The sequence below is a fragment of the Mugil cephalus genome, chromosome 4, assembly GCF_022458985.1.
Source record: "Mugil cephalus isolate CIBA_MC_2020 chromosome 4, CIBA_Mcephalus_1.1, whole genome shotgun sequence".
Lineage (NCBI taxonomy): Eukaryota > Metazoa > Chordata > Actinopteri > Mugiliformes > Mugilidae > Mugil > Mugil cephalus.
The window spans coordinates 1,760,885-1,775,078 of record NC_061773.1 but is presented as its reverse complement, the minus strand read 5'-3'; the positions used below and the strand labels follow the sequence as shown (position 1 = coordinate 1,775,078).

The 14,194-nt window shown below is 41.0% G+C and overlaps 1 protein-coding gene across 6 annotated transcripts in view; it reads left to right on the top strand.

The window, feature by feature from the left end:
* Nucleotides 1–14,194, top strand: part of LOC125006744 (low-density lipoprotein receptor-related protein 1-like) — a 96,578-nt gene that overhangs the window by 9,931 nt on the left and 72,453 nt on the right. For 4 of the 6 annotated variants that reach the window (XM_047583072.1, XM_047583077.1, XM_047583075.1 and 1 more), the window contains exons 2-3: nucleotides 5,111–5,149; nucleotides 5,817–5,939. In XM_047583072.1, the coding sequence (XP_047439028.1) occupies nucleotides 5,111–5,149; nucleotides 5,817–5,939 (162 nt within the window). The remainder of the gene's footprint in view (nucleotides 1–5,110; nucleotides 5,150–5,816; nucleotides 5,940–14,194) is intronic. The other 2 variants (XM_047583074.1, XM_047583076.1) reach the window with 1 other exon arrangement.

The window sequence follows — 14,194 nt, the reverse complement described above, 5'->3', positions numbered from 1 at the left end:
ATCAGCAAAAGTCTGACGTTGGATCTCCCGCTGTGAGAGCTGCATGCCTATTTTTTCCTCCCTCATACGCCATCGCGTACATTGCAGATGAAGTTGCAGTTTGTTGATGACCTGAAGAATGGACCGGTTGATTATTAAACCATGCAGATGAAGGTGTTTTATCATGAGTGTTGTGCATCCCCCTTTGGCAGTAAGTTTTTCACAGGTGTTGTACTGTGCCACTCCATCCTTTTTCAAATTAAAATGAAGCCAGATTTTTGAGCTGTGTTTTTTGCAGCCAATGTTCAGAGGAGTGACGCTCTACTTACTAACGGAGCATGCTGGGCGGAGTAATATAAACCCCCAGAAACAAACGGAGCTCGCTAGGTGGAGTAATACAAACCCTGGAAACTAGTACTGGCATTTAGGAACCAAAAAAAAGAATCGAAATTCAAACGTCTTTGTAACGGTTCCGAACCGTCCGGGCCCAACCCTAGATATGAACATTTCATATCACAATTATTGTGACCAAAATTATCACGGTTATCATTATTATCACAATAAGGTTGCAATGTGCTCAAAATGTTTGAAAAGTACTTATACACACACTGAACACAAATTAAAAAAACAAACAAACAAGCACAATGAACCTGAGGATGTAGTAGCCATAGCATCACTGGGTTTGCCTGCTGCATGCCCACTCTGTAAATAATGGAAAAACAAAGTTATTATTATTATTATTATTGTCTGATTGAGACACATTAATGTTACTATTGTAAAAACAAAACAGATGTTTTTGTTTTAGGATTTGTTTTTAACACGGAACAAATTTCTTCTCAAAATTTACCAGATCTCTGTTGAACTTCCTGTTTGTTCATTGCTTATTTTAAGGATCCTCATTCGAAGCATATTCAAATATTCATATTCATATTCGAAGCGGAGCAGAGCTCATGCGGCACTGGAGCAGAAACAGATCAAACATGCATAATTGAGTTGCAGCGTTCGTACAGGACACAAACCCATGTTGCTCTGCTGCTGAACATGTCATGTCAATATGTATTTAGTAATGTTAGTAATGTAATGAGTAATGTTAGGTAATATTATATTGCCAAATCCCCATGTCATGCATTCAGCTACAAGTTAACTTATTTTACACTTGCGGTATAGTTGTTTTAAAGTTTGATTGATTGATTGATTGATTGATTGACACACATGAACAGTTTATGAACCACACAAAAAACATGAAGAACGGCAAGAAGGTGTTGACCTGGCCTCCAAATTCACCAGAACCCAAACTGGTCCAGTATCTGAGGGATGATCCACAGAGGCCCCTTCCCTCAATCCATAGGACCCAAAGACCCCATTAACAACATTATGTTACCAGACACAACATGGCTCCCTCGGAAGATCCATGTCCATTCTCTGATGAGTCACAACTGTGTTGGAAGCTCAATGAAATATACACAATATTAGGAAGGTGGTCATAATCTATGCTTCCTCAGCATGATCACTAAAACAGATGTTCAGTAAATTCTGTTTAAGACTGACTGTTGATTCTTGGTCTCGTTAGACTACAGGGTGGTAGTTCAGGTCTCCCTCCTGTGAGAGTTCAAAGCCCTGAACAAGATACAGACCAGCACCCCTGGAGCTATAAATTGTCCTCCTCTTGGATATTTGATTTGTGAATGTCTGAAGGCTGAAGGAAAGTCTCCCTGTGGGAAACCTTACACAGCTTTGAAACTTCTCAGTCCTCCTCTTAGCGCCACCGCAGAGACAGTCCTTCCAGTCCGCCTTCCCCTCAACCACTGTTGAATGGTTTGCGATGAGGCACTAGTCACAGTGTCTGCTGGAGCTCTATAGTGCCCCGGTTGATCTCAGAGGGCAGGCCTCCAACTTATTTATAGCTGTGCTGTGGGTGTCGGAGGAAATGGTGCTGTTGCCTGGGGGGGGCGAGGCTCGTGTTTGTCTTAACAGAGGACTCTTCCTTCCAACCAGACTGAGATCATTTTGGAGGACTAGCAGACAGCGGCGGGGGCAGAGGGCAGGGGATTTGTATAGTCCGGCCCAAATGGCGGTGACCCAAAGTGTTTTCACGCAGACTCCACTTCGGTAAACACACAGGCAGCTCATTGATAGCATGTGTGACATTCCTCCTTCCCATCTCAGTATCCTAGCTCAGTCTGTTCTCAGACCTTCAGGCCTGTCCCCCCTGTGAGAGCCCTACCTCCTATGTGTTATAGTTCACTACCAACTACCCATTTACTCTCGGTGCTGCAGCCTGTGTCATCCGGTATCCTGCCCACCTGCTTTCTTTTCATTGTCAAGGAAGGTTTTACTCAAACACAGGTATCGTTGTTCCTCTTTAAACCTTGACACAGGACTTTTAAACAGATAAATCCATAGTTGTTACATCTAAATTGCGTGTGAACATCTGTCTTCAGAGACCTAATCTTTCTACTGTGACATGCAAATAACCCTGTATATACTTACTTATTGCCTACTGTTTAGTTTAGAAAGGCAAAACCAAAATCAGCATTCACTGGTCAAGCGGATGCTTAACTTTTCAGTCACTGTTTTTTGTATTTATGAAAAGAAACTACAAAATATCATCTATCTGTTTGCCATGGTTTCCTCATGAAAAGGAAAGCATTTTTAGACATCTAGTTTTGACTGAATGCACTTACCTATTCTCACTACTTCCACCTTTCTTGGTATGGCCCTGTGTTTAGCTAGCTAACCTCTTGACCTGCTTCCTCTGCTCAGTCTGATAGGTATCTGTCAGTAGCAGCTTGTGGCTGAGTCAGAAGTGGGTGTGAGCTCCACCTGGAGCCACGATTGGATTGAAAGTGGAGTTAACAGCCATCTCGAGTTAGAGCATGTCAGCATCTAAATAAACAATAGACAATAGACAGACACACCACTGCTAGCTGAACTGCTGTAGCTGGCATTGATGCCTCCGAACGAGCAAACAAACATGCTCTCGCGCACCAAAGAACTGGGATGAGAAGCAAAGAGGAAACGCTTTAACACGAGCCTGGTTGCGTTTCATGAATAATTCAAAACCTTGTGACTTCTGAGAGAGGAAAAGACGCCCCTTTGCACACACACACACACACACACACACACACACACACACACACACACACACACACACACACACACTGATCACAGCGGTACAGAGAGGAGGATAAGTGGGGAGTGTGTGAATTTGTGCAGCTATGTCAGGTTGAATTTATGGTATTTAGGTTGAGCCCCTTTTCTAGATTCCTTTCGCTGCTGGAGTTGGAGGCTTGCGTTACATGTAAATACTGTTTATCCTGCTTCATCCCATCATCTACCCCTGTTCTATCCCCCCCTCTGCCCTGTGCGTTATACTGCTTTCACATCGAAAATCCCAGGTCGACCCGGCATTTTCAGACTTGGGTCGACTTGCCTTTGGTGAGCTTTCACCTCGGCAGAAGTCCCGCTTCAGCGGACCTCCCACTGTGATAGCTGCATGCCTGTTTTTTCCTCCTTCATACATTTTCGCATACATTGCAGATAAACAATCGGCAGCATTGGTGTATATTCTTTTTCAGTTTGTTGATTACCTGAAGAATGGACCAGTCAAACCCTCGCTCTTTCAAAAGGCTGCTAATATTAGAATAAATCACTGTGTCCTGCATAGAGCCACAGAGCCTGATATCTGCCGCTGAATCTCCTCGGATGCAGAGTAGCTAGCAGATCTCACGGCCTTGTCTGTACGCTGCCACGATTGATAAAAAGAAAAGTGTGGGATATCACTATACAAACTGTATATAAACACAGTCACAAATGCATTCCCGAACATGACGTTCACCTATGCGCTTCCATTAACGACTGTGTAGCAACACATCTGATTTGTTTGATTGAAAAAAATGCACAAAAAACACCTGCCGTTCAGAAATCGATCCTTTTGGGAGTAGACCAAAATTTGCTTTTAATTTGGAGCTTCTGCAATAATGCAGTCTGTCAGGCTGTCAAGTGACAAAATGATAATGTATCAGGCAGATACATCAACATCAGAGCGAAAAACTCGGGCAGAGCCGATAAAATTCAAGAATTTTATTCTGACCACATGTAGCTGACTTAAAAATCTGTATTTTCACAAATGTCAACACTTTAGTCAATGACCAGTTGTGCCAGAGATCTGAGGGCTGAATGATTTCACTTATGTCAAATATGTTGGAAGAATAACTCCGGACCATGGTAGTTGGTGAAGGAAGGGAAAACGTGTTTAAGATTTTTTATTTCTTTATTTTCTACCTGACACAGAGTGCAGGGAGAAAAACAAGCTCAGGGGATACAGAAACATGAGTTCAGTTGCTGGCTCAAGATCAATATATAAGCTACCCATGGGTAAATTCAGATTATTGTTTGGGTTGTTGCTCTTTTTAAGTGTCAAACTACATAAAATGGTTTAATTTCATGCATTTTTCAAAGAACAAATTTTGAACTGTTAATTAAAAGTAGCACTACATAGTCACTTGAAACTTTTTTCTTGCATTAAGCTCATGGTTTAGCACCACCCTGCCGTGAAACCAATTCAGATCTGGCAATCATCATTTCATGAGCTTTTTTCTTTTCTTTACACAGAAGCTCCTCCTTTGCTTTGAGGTGATGTTGGTGATGGAGATAGTATAGTGGTGAGCATAGCAGTGGATCCAGGTCAATTTCTGGTCAGCGTAAAAGTGTTTACTGCGTTTGTCACACGTTAAATAAAGCATCTGTCTATCTACATTCTATATATCAGATATAGATAGACTCAAACATCCCACCAAGAGAGTACGTATTATTGGAATGCCTTACGTTTCCCCTTGATTGAGTATAGAATGAAAGTTAGGGAAAAAATTGCCTGTTTGAACTGTGCCGTAAATTGTCAGTTCAACAGATAAGCTGCTTGTCAAGAAAATGGCCTTGTAGTCATACATGTCATCTGAGCAAGGTCAAGTTGAATTTGTTTACAACAAAATGGCTGCTAGTGTTTGAAACGCATCCTGTAATAAAATCCAAATGAAATGATACTTATATTCCGAAAAGAATTGAGTCTGGTTGTGTGCAGTCTGTGTGTTTGTATTCATTAATCACTGTTTTTCTTATGTTTCATTGGCAGATAAACACCTGCTGATTGAAACACGACTACAAGGCTTAGGTCAGTGCTTACATTTTCCACATTGAGTTTGTAAAATCCCAGACGTGCCAAGATTCTCTGTATTTTCTTACTTAGTTTAAGCTCTGATGCTCCTTTTCGTCATATTATATCATAAAAAGCCTAGCTTTCTGCCACCGCTTGTTTATTATTTCTACTTTGTTGAGTAAGACCAGCCCCCACTCAGTGTTAGGGTTAGCCTCCACCGAATGTTCTAGAGTGACTTTGTCGCTTATATTTTGTTTATTTTTTCTGATGGGACTTGGGCTAGTATGGGTTTAAATATGTCCTGCCATTTCATTGTGGCTCAAGCGCAGTTTTTTTCCCTGGGACTTTGTATTGAAGGAGAAATGGATGATAGGTGGTCAATTCACCAAACAGGATGTTCTTTGATATATCCTCCCCCTGGATATTTATGTGCCGCATCTTTATGCAAAGCCATTCCCAGCCTGTGTTAATGTGTGGTTTGTTTTTTTCTGTTCACTGTTCCCTCCATCAAGTAGCAACTTTCCAGAAGCCAATTAAGGCCAGAGAGGGTCACTATTGACTATGAACACAGCAGATACAGCTAATGAGACCCCAGGAACAAAAGATCACTGATACAAAAGGAGCTGTTTCTCTATCCAGAGAATTATCCATTTACCACTTTCTTTTGTTTGTCTCCTTTCAGCCCCAAGGAGCTGCAGTCCGAAGCAGTTTGTGTGTAAAGATGGGGTGACGTGCATCTCCAAGGGCTGGCGCTGTGACCGGGAGAAGGACTGCCCAGATGGCTCAGATGAAGAGCCTGATGTTTGTAAGTGTTTCAGAAATACTGAATCTAAACACTCCTTGCTGTTGTTGTTGTTGGGATCTTGATGAATGAACTTTGGCTTACTGTCCATTCAGATCATTGGAATAGAGGAAATGTTCTACAGCCTATCAATATACAGTATATGTATCATTTGATATAAAGCACCACTAGTCCAGTGAGGCTAGAAAGCCTTTTTTCCGTTGTCATGATATTGAAGTCATCACATTTCTTTTTCCAGTTAAAGTCTATAAATTGTGTGGAATAAAATCTCTGTCTGCTTATCTCATTCCATATGAATATAAAGCTTGTGTTTGAGGCATGTTAAGACAGAGAGTTCTCTCACTGATCCTCATATGTGGTATTCAAACTTAAATTGAATAAACGTAATTCATTTTTTTTTTATTTAATCTTTATTTATCTTAACTGCTGCAACAGTTGTCAGGTCTTTACTTCTAAATAATTTTGTGTCATAATAATAATAAGAATCTGAGATATATTTAAATTTTCAAACTTTTTATTAGTAGGCATCATTTTGGTCTTTTTCCCAACTGCTATACGCTGTAAACCAAGGTCCATCATTTCGGTATTTCTTTCAAATTAAAGTCCCAGTAGCATTTCAGTGGCCAGGAACCATTTATGCTGGATCTACTAAGATCCCAAATTCCGTGTACTAATTTGCATGCGCAATCTAGAATTTTGCGTGTGGGCTGTTACTGCGGTTTGCGGGTGATTTACTGAGACTGATTGCGTAAATGTGCAAACAGACGTATGTAAATGAGTGCTATGTGTGCGCTGTTGTTGTTCACTGTTGAGACTGCAAGTGCAAAATGACATTTGCTGCCATTACATCGAAAGTGTCAGCTGAAGATGCAAATAGTCACTTTGAGTTAGAGCAAAAAATATCTGAATATAAGGCCCACACAATGGAATAGTCATTGTAGACCACTGTAAGCGCATATAGAACATGCAAATTATTGGCTACATCTGATACGTCTGATTTATTTACCGAATAAAAACAACAGACAAACCATTTGCACTTCCTTTTGAGACGTGTTAAATATAGACACAGCTTCTATGAGCAAAATTGCTTTCTGTTTTGATAAATTGCTTTGCATATGCTAAATTAATATATTTGCATTTTCTCTGCCTAGCAGACACAAAATTGCATGTAAACGCCCCATACTGCACATTCATTGAAGTTAACGCGCTAACTGGATGCCTAGCTGCTATTTCGCACCATTGAGTGCACGCTGTTGGTAAATCAGTTTCTAGGTTTTTTGCAGACGTAATCAGTTTACACACATTTTTCTATATGTAAAATATTTAGTAGATCTGGACCGTAGTGTCTTATCGCTGCGTTTATTGTGAAACATTTCCAGACCTACCTCATGCAACAACGGCAGTAAGTAATTGATGGGTGACAAAGTACACACACTGATCAGGCATAACATTATGACCACCTTCCTAATATTGTGTATGATATAAATTCAACTCTTGTGCTCCAAAAAACTTGTGACTCATCAGAGAATGGACATGGGTCTTGTGAGGGTGTCCTGTGATGTCTGTTAACAGAATGTTGTTAGTGGGGGCCTTTGGGTTGAGGCGAGGGACTGTGGATCATCCCATAGATACTTGATCATTTTTGGATCTAGTGACACTTAGTGCTGTTCCTCATGTTTTTTGAGTTGTTCCTAAAGTGTTTTTGTGTGTTGTGTGTGTCAGGCTGCATACTTCTCGGGGTGGCTGCTATTATCAAAGACTGTTACTACTATTGGGTGGGGCTGTCTGGTCTGGTCTAGGTGGCTGCTACATGTCGAAGTAACATCCATGTGACTGAATACCAGGTCCAAAGGTTTCACAGCAGAACACTGAATTGTCGTAAGATGTTCAATGTTATTAACTTCTACTGTCAGTGGTCACAATATTGTGGTTTATTGGTGTAAGATATTTGCAATTATATTGCACTGAAATTACCAGGAAGTGAATGGGTGAAATCAGTATTAAAATAACATATAGTCAATATGCACCTCTGGAACTAATGGCCCACACATCACAGTTAATAATTAACCTTCTTTGAGTCTTTTCTAAAGTTTTGAATAGAAGACCTGCAGAGCAAATCATTATAAAAAACAACGACCAAGCAGTGGCAATTAGTATTTAGTTATGTAGTAGATAAAGGGGGATGAGCAAAGCACTTTTTCAGAGCATTGGAAAAAAAATGGTGTGACAGGTCTACACCCACAATAATATCATAGATCGGTAGAGTCAGTGTTAAAATTAGCATGATTATATTGAATTAATTAAGTTACAGCAGTAGAGAGGTGGTTTTGATGGCATGAACACAATAGAAGAGTATATTTTCTCAGACCTGATATTATCTTAGACCTGGATTTTTATTTGAGGAGATACCGTATATATCAGCTTCAACTTATCTGCGCAGCACACATTATGTTGCTTTTTTCAGTGTTGAAATTATGCACACAATCTAAGGTGTGACCCACTTTAAAAACCGATTCCCCTGCAGTGATAGATTGTGATCCCTTCAGACACATTTCTAAAAGCAGTCGGCAGCTAACAGACTGAAATTTGAAGGGCTATTAGATTTAGTCGGCTTACCACAACCACACAAGAGAAAACAATGGGATGTTCTATCAGCAAGCGAGAGAGGTCGTTCTTCCATTAAACAGTCCTGTCATGCCCAATTAGGGCATTTACTGTGTTTGTCTTTCTCTGCTAGCTGTGATTTTCTGTTGTATTTGGGGCCACAGAGGATACAGGCATGACACAGCACCAAAGAGAAAATAGAAAAAAAAAGAGAAAAGACAGTGTGGTTTCAAAGTCTGGATTAGAGCTGAGATGCTTTGAGGCTGAATCCCTCGGGGAGACGATGAAAGCAGCCGTGTCTTTTTGGTCAGCTCTTGCAAGTAAAATGCCCGTAGTTTCCTGAGAAGACAGAGGGCTCTGGATGGGTGGAGGTGTTTTTGAAGGAGTTGACATTAGAGAAGAGAGAGAGCGCTCGGGTAGAGAGCTGTAGCTGTAGTCTAGACGCAGGAGGCTGTATGAGAGTAGGATCTGGAAGTCATTAAAGGCTCGCCCAGAGCAATGGAGAAACCTGCTGTTTTTCACAACCTGTACCCCCTCCTTCCCATCTGTGGGCCAGCCTCCTCTATCTGGGGCAGGAGCAGCAGTCACTCCATGCCCTGTCTCATGCTAGTCCCTCTAGCTTTTGCCAAACTTTCAAAAACAACAGCTAGGACCAGATTTCACATCAGGTCAAAAACACAACAAGTAACTCGGGGAAACAAAAGAAATGCCTGTCTTTATCTCAGCCTAGGAATGTCTCTGTGGAATATGACCATAAACTGTATAAAGATGGATGGCAAAACAGCTCCTCAAAAGTGAATTCAAAGCAAGCAAGAGCTGATGAGCCTGATATGAAGTTTGCATGCGTGGCAAAAGTTTGCAAAAGGGACAAAATTGTAATGCACAGAACAACAATGCCTGATGATGACGTTGTCAATGCAATGACATATGAGAGGGAGGAAAAAACAGGCACGCATCTCTCACAGTGGGAAGTCAGACCCATGACTACTGGCAGCCCATTAGCGCTCACCAAGGTGGGAAAATCCTGTTTCAACGCGCTATTTTCAGTGTAAAAGCAGACATGTACCGCCCCCCTACACCAGACCAGACACCCCCACCCCATAACTGCCTTGATGGCAGCAGCCATCCCCAGCAGGATGCAGCCTGACACAAAAACACTTTAGGAACAACTCAAAAAACATGAAGAACAGCACAATGTGGTCTGGCCTCAAATTCACTAGATCCTAAACTGATCAAGTATCTGTGGAATGATCCACAGAGGCCCCTCCCCTCAACCCAGAGGACCCAAAAGCCCCGACTAACAACATCGTGTGGCCTAACCACAGGACACCCTCAGAAGACCCATGTTTCCTCTTGGGGTAGTTGAGTGGTCCTCTTTACCTCAAGCCTTGGTGTTCTCATATGTTTTTGTTTGTTTGTTTTTGATTTTGTTCCTTGTAATGTTTTATGTTTTTATTTGTGTGAAGCACTGTGGGTTGCATTTTTCGTATGAAAAGTGGCATATAAATAAAGATTGGTTTGATTTGATGTCCACTTTCTGTTGAGTCACAACTGTTTTGGGAGCACAAGGGACATTACACTATATTCGGAAGGTGGCCATAATGTCATGTCTGATCAGTGTATGCACAAACGAACATAGCAATGACCCACTGGGGTCCACGCACTGGCTGAAATGTTCCTATATAAGGATAAATATGAGCACTGTAATTCATTACTAGTCAATAGTTATGTAAATTCAGTGTGTCACTATTTCCTCATGTCTAAATAACCTTTTCTGACTTATGCTGTTTAAGGAAATTAACAAGCCTTCTTTAAACATTAAGGAGTATTACTGTGACCTATTTTAAAAAGTAGGAACAAATGCCTTAGGGGCTGAGAGTCACAGATAAAGTGGAGAAGAAATGGTATCAAGAGATGTGCTGTAATGTTGGTTTTGGTATATGTTTATGGATTTTACTGACAACTATAAAACTCATATTTCCACTTCCTTAACTCCTGTGGTTGCTAAACTTTTGACTTCAGTCACACGTCTTCCCCTTCTTTCCAAGTATGTGTTGTGTTTCTCACATTCTCACATCTCTTTTTTTTTCCCCAACTGATCAAATTAAAAACAAAATGTCATTTGGAAAAAAGCTAAAACAAATCAGTAAATAAAAAGGGTGCTGTCTGGTGCAGAGCAGATAATGGATGTTGAATTAATCAACCTAGCAAATTGGTGGTTAATTTGCATTCCAGCAAGTCATTACATAATATGTACACAGAATAGCGCTCAAACGGAAACCTCAGAAACGGCTGTACCCAGATTTCTAAGCGGAAGAGATAGAAAAGTGAAATGTTGTCATATGTTTACAGACCTGTGTCTCCAATACTGTACTCCAGCTAAACACTGAGTAACGTGGGGTTTTATTGTTGTGATAAATGTGCTCTTTGTGAGGGGGCTGTTGCAGATGCATCTGGCTGAAAGATCCATGAGGTGGTTTATTTATTCGCTCATGTGGATGGGGCCTTCACAGTGGCCTTTGTTGGGGTGTTGGCTATTGCCTGTGAAGTCAGACACTGTCCAGCGCAGCTGCTTTGCCTCGCTGTGTAACCCCCACAATGCTGTTCTTTGTACCTCGGGGTGCTGGGTCAGACTGGCATAGAGGGATACTGAAAGAGTAAAACAAAAACAAAATGGTGGTCTGGGCATATGACCTTTATGTAGAACTTTGATCTGCATTTCTAATCAGTGAACACTTGAAAGCCAAGTAATTAAGAACACTATGAAAGGTCCCTTTAATGAGGACAGTTTTACTTACAGTTCCAATCTGGGATCTCATTGGCTTTTTTAGGAGATAAAATGCCTTTGTCAGTGCATGGAAGAAAACCACAATCCTTAATCAGGTAATGTGTGTCTCTTAACAAAAGAAATACAAGATGTCTTTGAAAATCTATTGAGTTTTATCCTTGATTTCAAATCTTAGATCTTAGAAAGTGCATTCAAAGCATGCACATAGCCTCATTACGCACGACACAACGGGGAAATTATTTGCTTTTTTTATTTCGTCAGTGGCACCATTTATCTGTTGACCCAAAGTCAGTGGATACATAGTAATGATATGGAACAGGAAGTGATTGGGCTCAACATAAATAACCTAAGCCCAACATGAAGCAGTCGCCTCACTTTGCCGCACCTTGTTTCCACAAGAACCTGCTGCAGGTGTGAAAACACAATCCCTTTTTTATAAACATTAAATCAACATCCTTAACCTCTACAGAAGACAGTGTGTCTGTTAGGACAAAACAACTGATGCATTAAATGGATTTAGCACTAAATAATTCTTGTTTCTTCCTGCTCTTCTTTCTCTATCTTCTCTGTTTCTACTCGGCTGGCCTTCAGCAGATGGGTTCCTCCTTATGAGCTGTGTTCTGCTCAAGGTTTCTTCCTGTTAAAAGGGAGTTTTTCCTTGCCACCGTCGCCCTCAGGCTTGCTCTGAAGGTTTCAGGCCGTTTTTCGTAAATCATCTTGAGACAGCTTGTATTGTTATTGGCGCTATATAAATAAAATTGAATTGAATAATGTAGTTGTCCTGGTTTTACGTTTTGAATATTTTCCGTGACCTTGTGAAGTTTTCCTGGTGGTTCCTGTTTTTAGTTTGTTAAGTTCTTCCTATGTGTTTCCCCCCTTTGGTTGTTGGATTGGTTTCTCCTTGTGTGCTCCACCCTCATTTGTTTTCCTCCTTGGTTTTTGTGTCTTCACCAATTTCTTTTGGATTTGTGTGTTTGGATTACCTTGCCATCCCTGCAGTGCTTCACGTTCTGGTTTTTGGGTTTTTACATAAGTCATTTTGCTGCCTGCTCCTGTCTCCCCTTAATGTCTTGCATTTGGGTCCACCCACCCTTGCTACTACTAGTGACAGTATTATGTGTTCTGCAAAACATTTTTTGTTATATGTTTTTGTATTTTGCAACTTAAAGCCACCAGACTTAAAAAAAAATTAAGTATTGCCATTGTTATCTGTAGTAGTACTAGTACTGGTAGTTGTAGGATGGCTAATGTTAATGCTATGTGCACATTACTACAGCTACTGAGAGAAATATCGGGCATTTTAGCTAGTAAATGCTCTACTCCTGTTTTTTGCTTCTTATTTGCCAGAAATAGTTCCAATTCCTTTTAGGGGTCTCCAGACCTTTCGTGAACAAACTGCTTTCTGTTACTGGTAAATATTTTTTTCTGCCATCTCCCGCTGTGTAGTTCTCATGTTGTTGCACGCAACCGAGCAGAGCGACTTTGTTTTCACATCAGAGGAATGCATATTCTGTATATATGTGAATATATATATGTGTGTGTGTGTACTCATGTGTATGCTGGGTGGGTTCCACCAGCTACCAGTTGGTCATTTTTTGAGGCTGGAACAGTTGGGAAGGCAAAGCTGGCAGTGTTCACCCAAGAAAAGCATGTCAGGGGTTTAAATTTTAAAAAGACCATTATGTAATCTCACCAAAGCTCTCCACAGAAGGGGCAGAGGCACCCTTGGGGGAAGGCAGGGACAGGCCTGGGACAAATAAAGAAACACAGCACAAGGAGAATGAGGAGCACAAACAATATCAACTAATAACTGAAGCCCCCACCTTGTATTTCATAGGTACAGACACACAGATGCTGTACACCTGGCTTTGCCTTGTGGCGCGTCTTTCTTTCTTTACGATGAGCCACCTGTGCCTGATTAGTAGCTGTTATAAATGACTACATCCTGGATGTGAGTGCATTATTGAAGGTGCAGCTTGTCTGCTATCTTCACACTCCTCCGGGTTTCTTGGCTCTTAATGATGACGATTGCACTTGTCCTCCCCTCCGCCCCCCTTGGGCCTGTCCTTTCATTTGCTGAGCTGTTCCTCAATGCGATAATTAGTCGTCCTTCTTTTGGATTCCCTTTCTAAAGGTCTGTGCAAATGAAAACAACTGTCTGGAGCGGGGTGGGGTGGGGTGGAAGACATGGTTGTTAATATGTGATTATTAAAGTAACCCTCCTGCTAACCTCCTGAAATGCCATTTAGCCATTATAGGACAGAGTTGTGTCTCCTTCTCTTTGGTCTTTAAGTGTGGTTTATGCCTCTGCAGGGCATGGACAATGTAACCTACGTATGAAGCCTTTGCCAATGTGAGCTATTTATTCCATCTGGCTTGTCAAATATATATTCACATATATACAGAATATGCATTCCTCTGATGTGAAACAGATTGTCTTCTCCACCGAACCGCTAGTCGGCACTGTGTCTTATTTTCCCAGTCAGGTTAATTTGTGTTTCGACTTTCTGCTTACTGAAGACGAGCCATACAAATATTTGTATCTACAAACCTCCTTGGTTAGTCTTTCCTTGATGTGTTCAATTTTTATTGATTCAAAACAATCAATCAATTCATTCATCAATTCAATCATTTTAAAACTTAAGTAAAGACATGTGTTTGTGCATCTCATTTCCTTTGTGTGTTTTGGTTTAGTTTTCCTCTTTTCTAACCAATACCAGTGTAGGTCCAATCTATTTATCTGTTGACGTTGTCTTGTGTGTGTATCTCGCAATTTACTTTGCCGATAGGACTGTTTGCTCAGCGGTTGCTCTGCCCCGAGCAGCAGCGGTGGTGGTTGTGTTTGGAGAAGGCTCTGTTTGTTGTG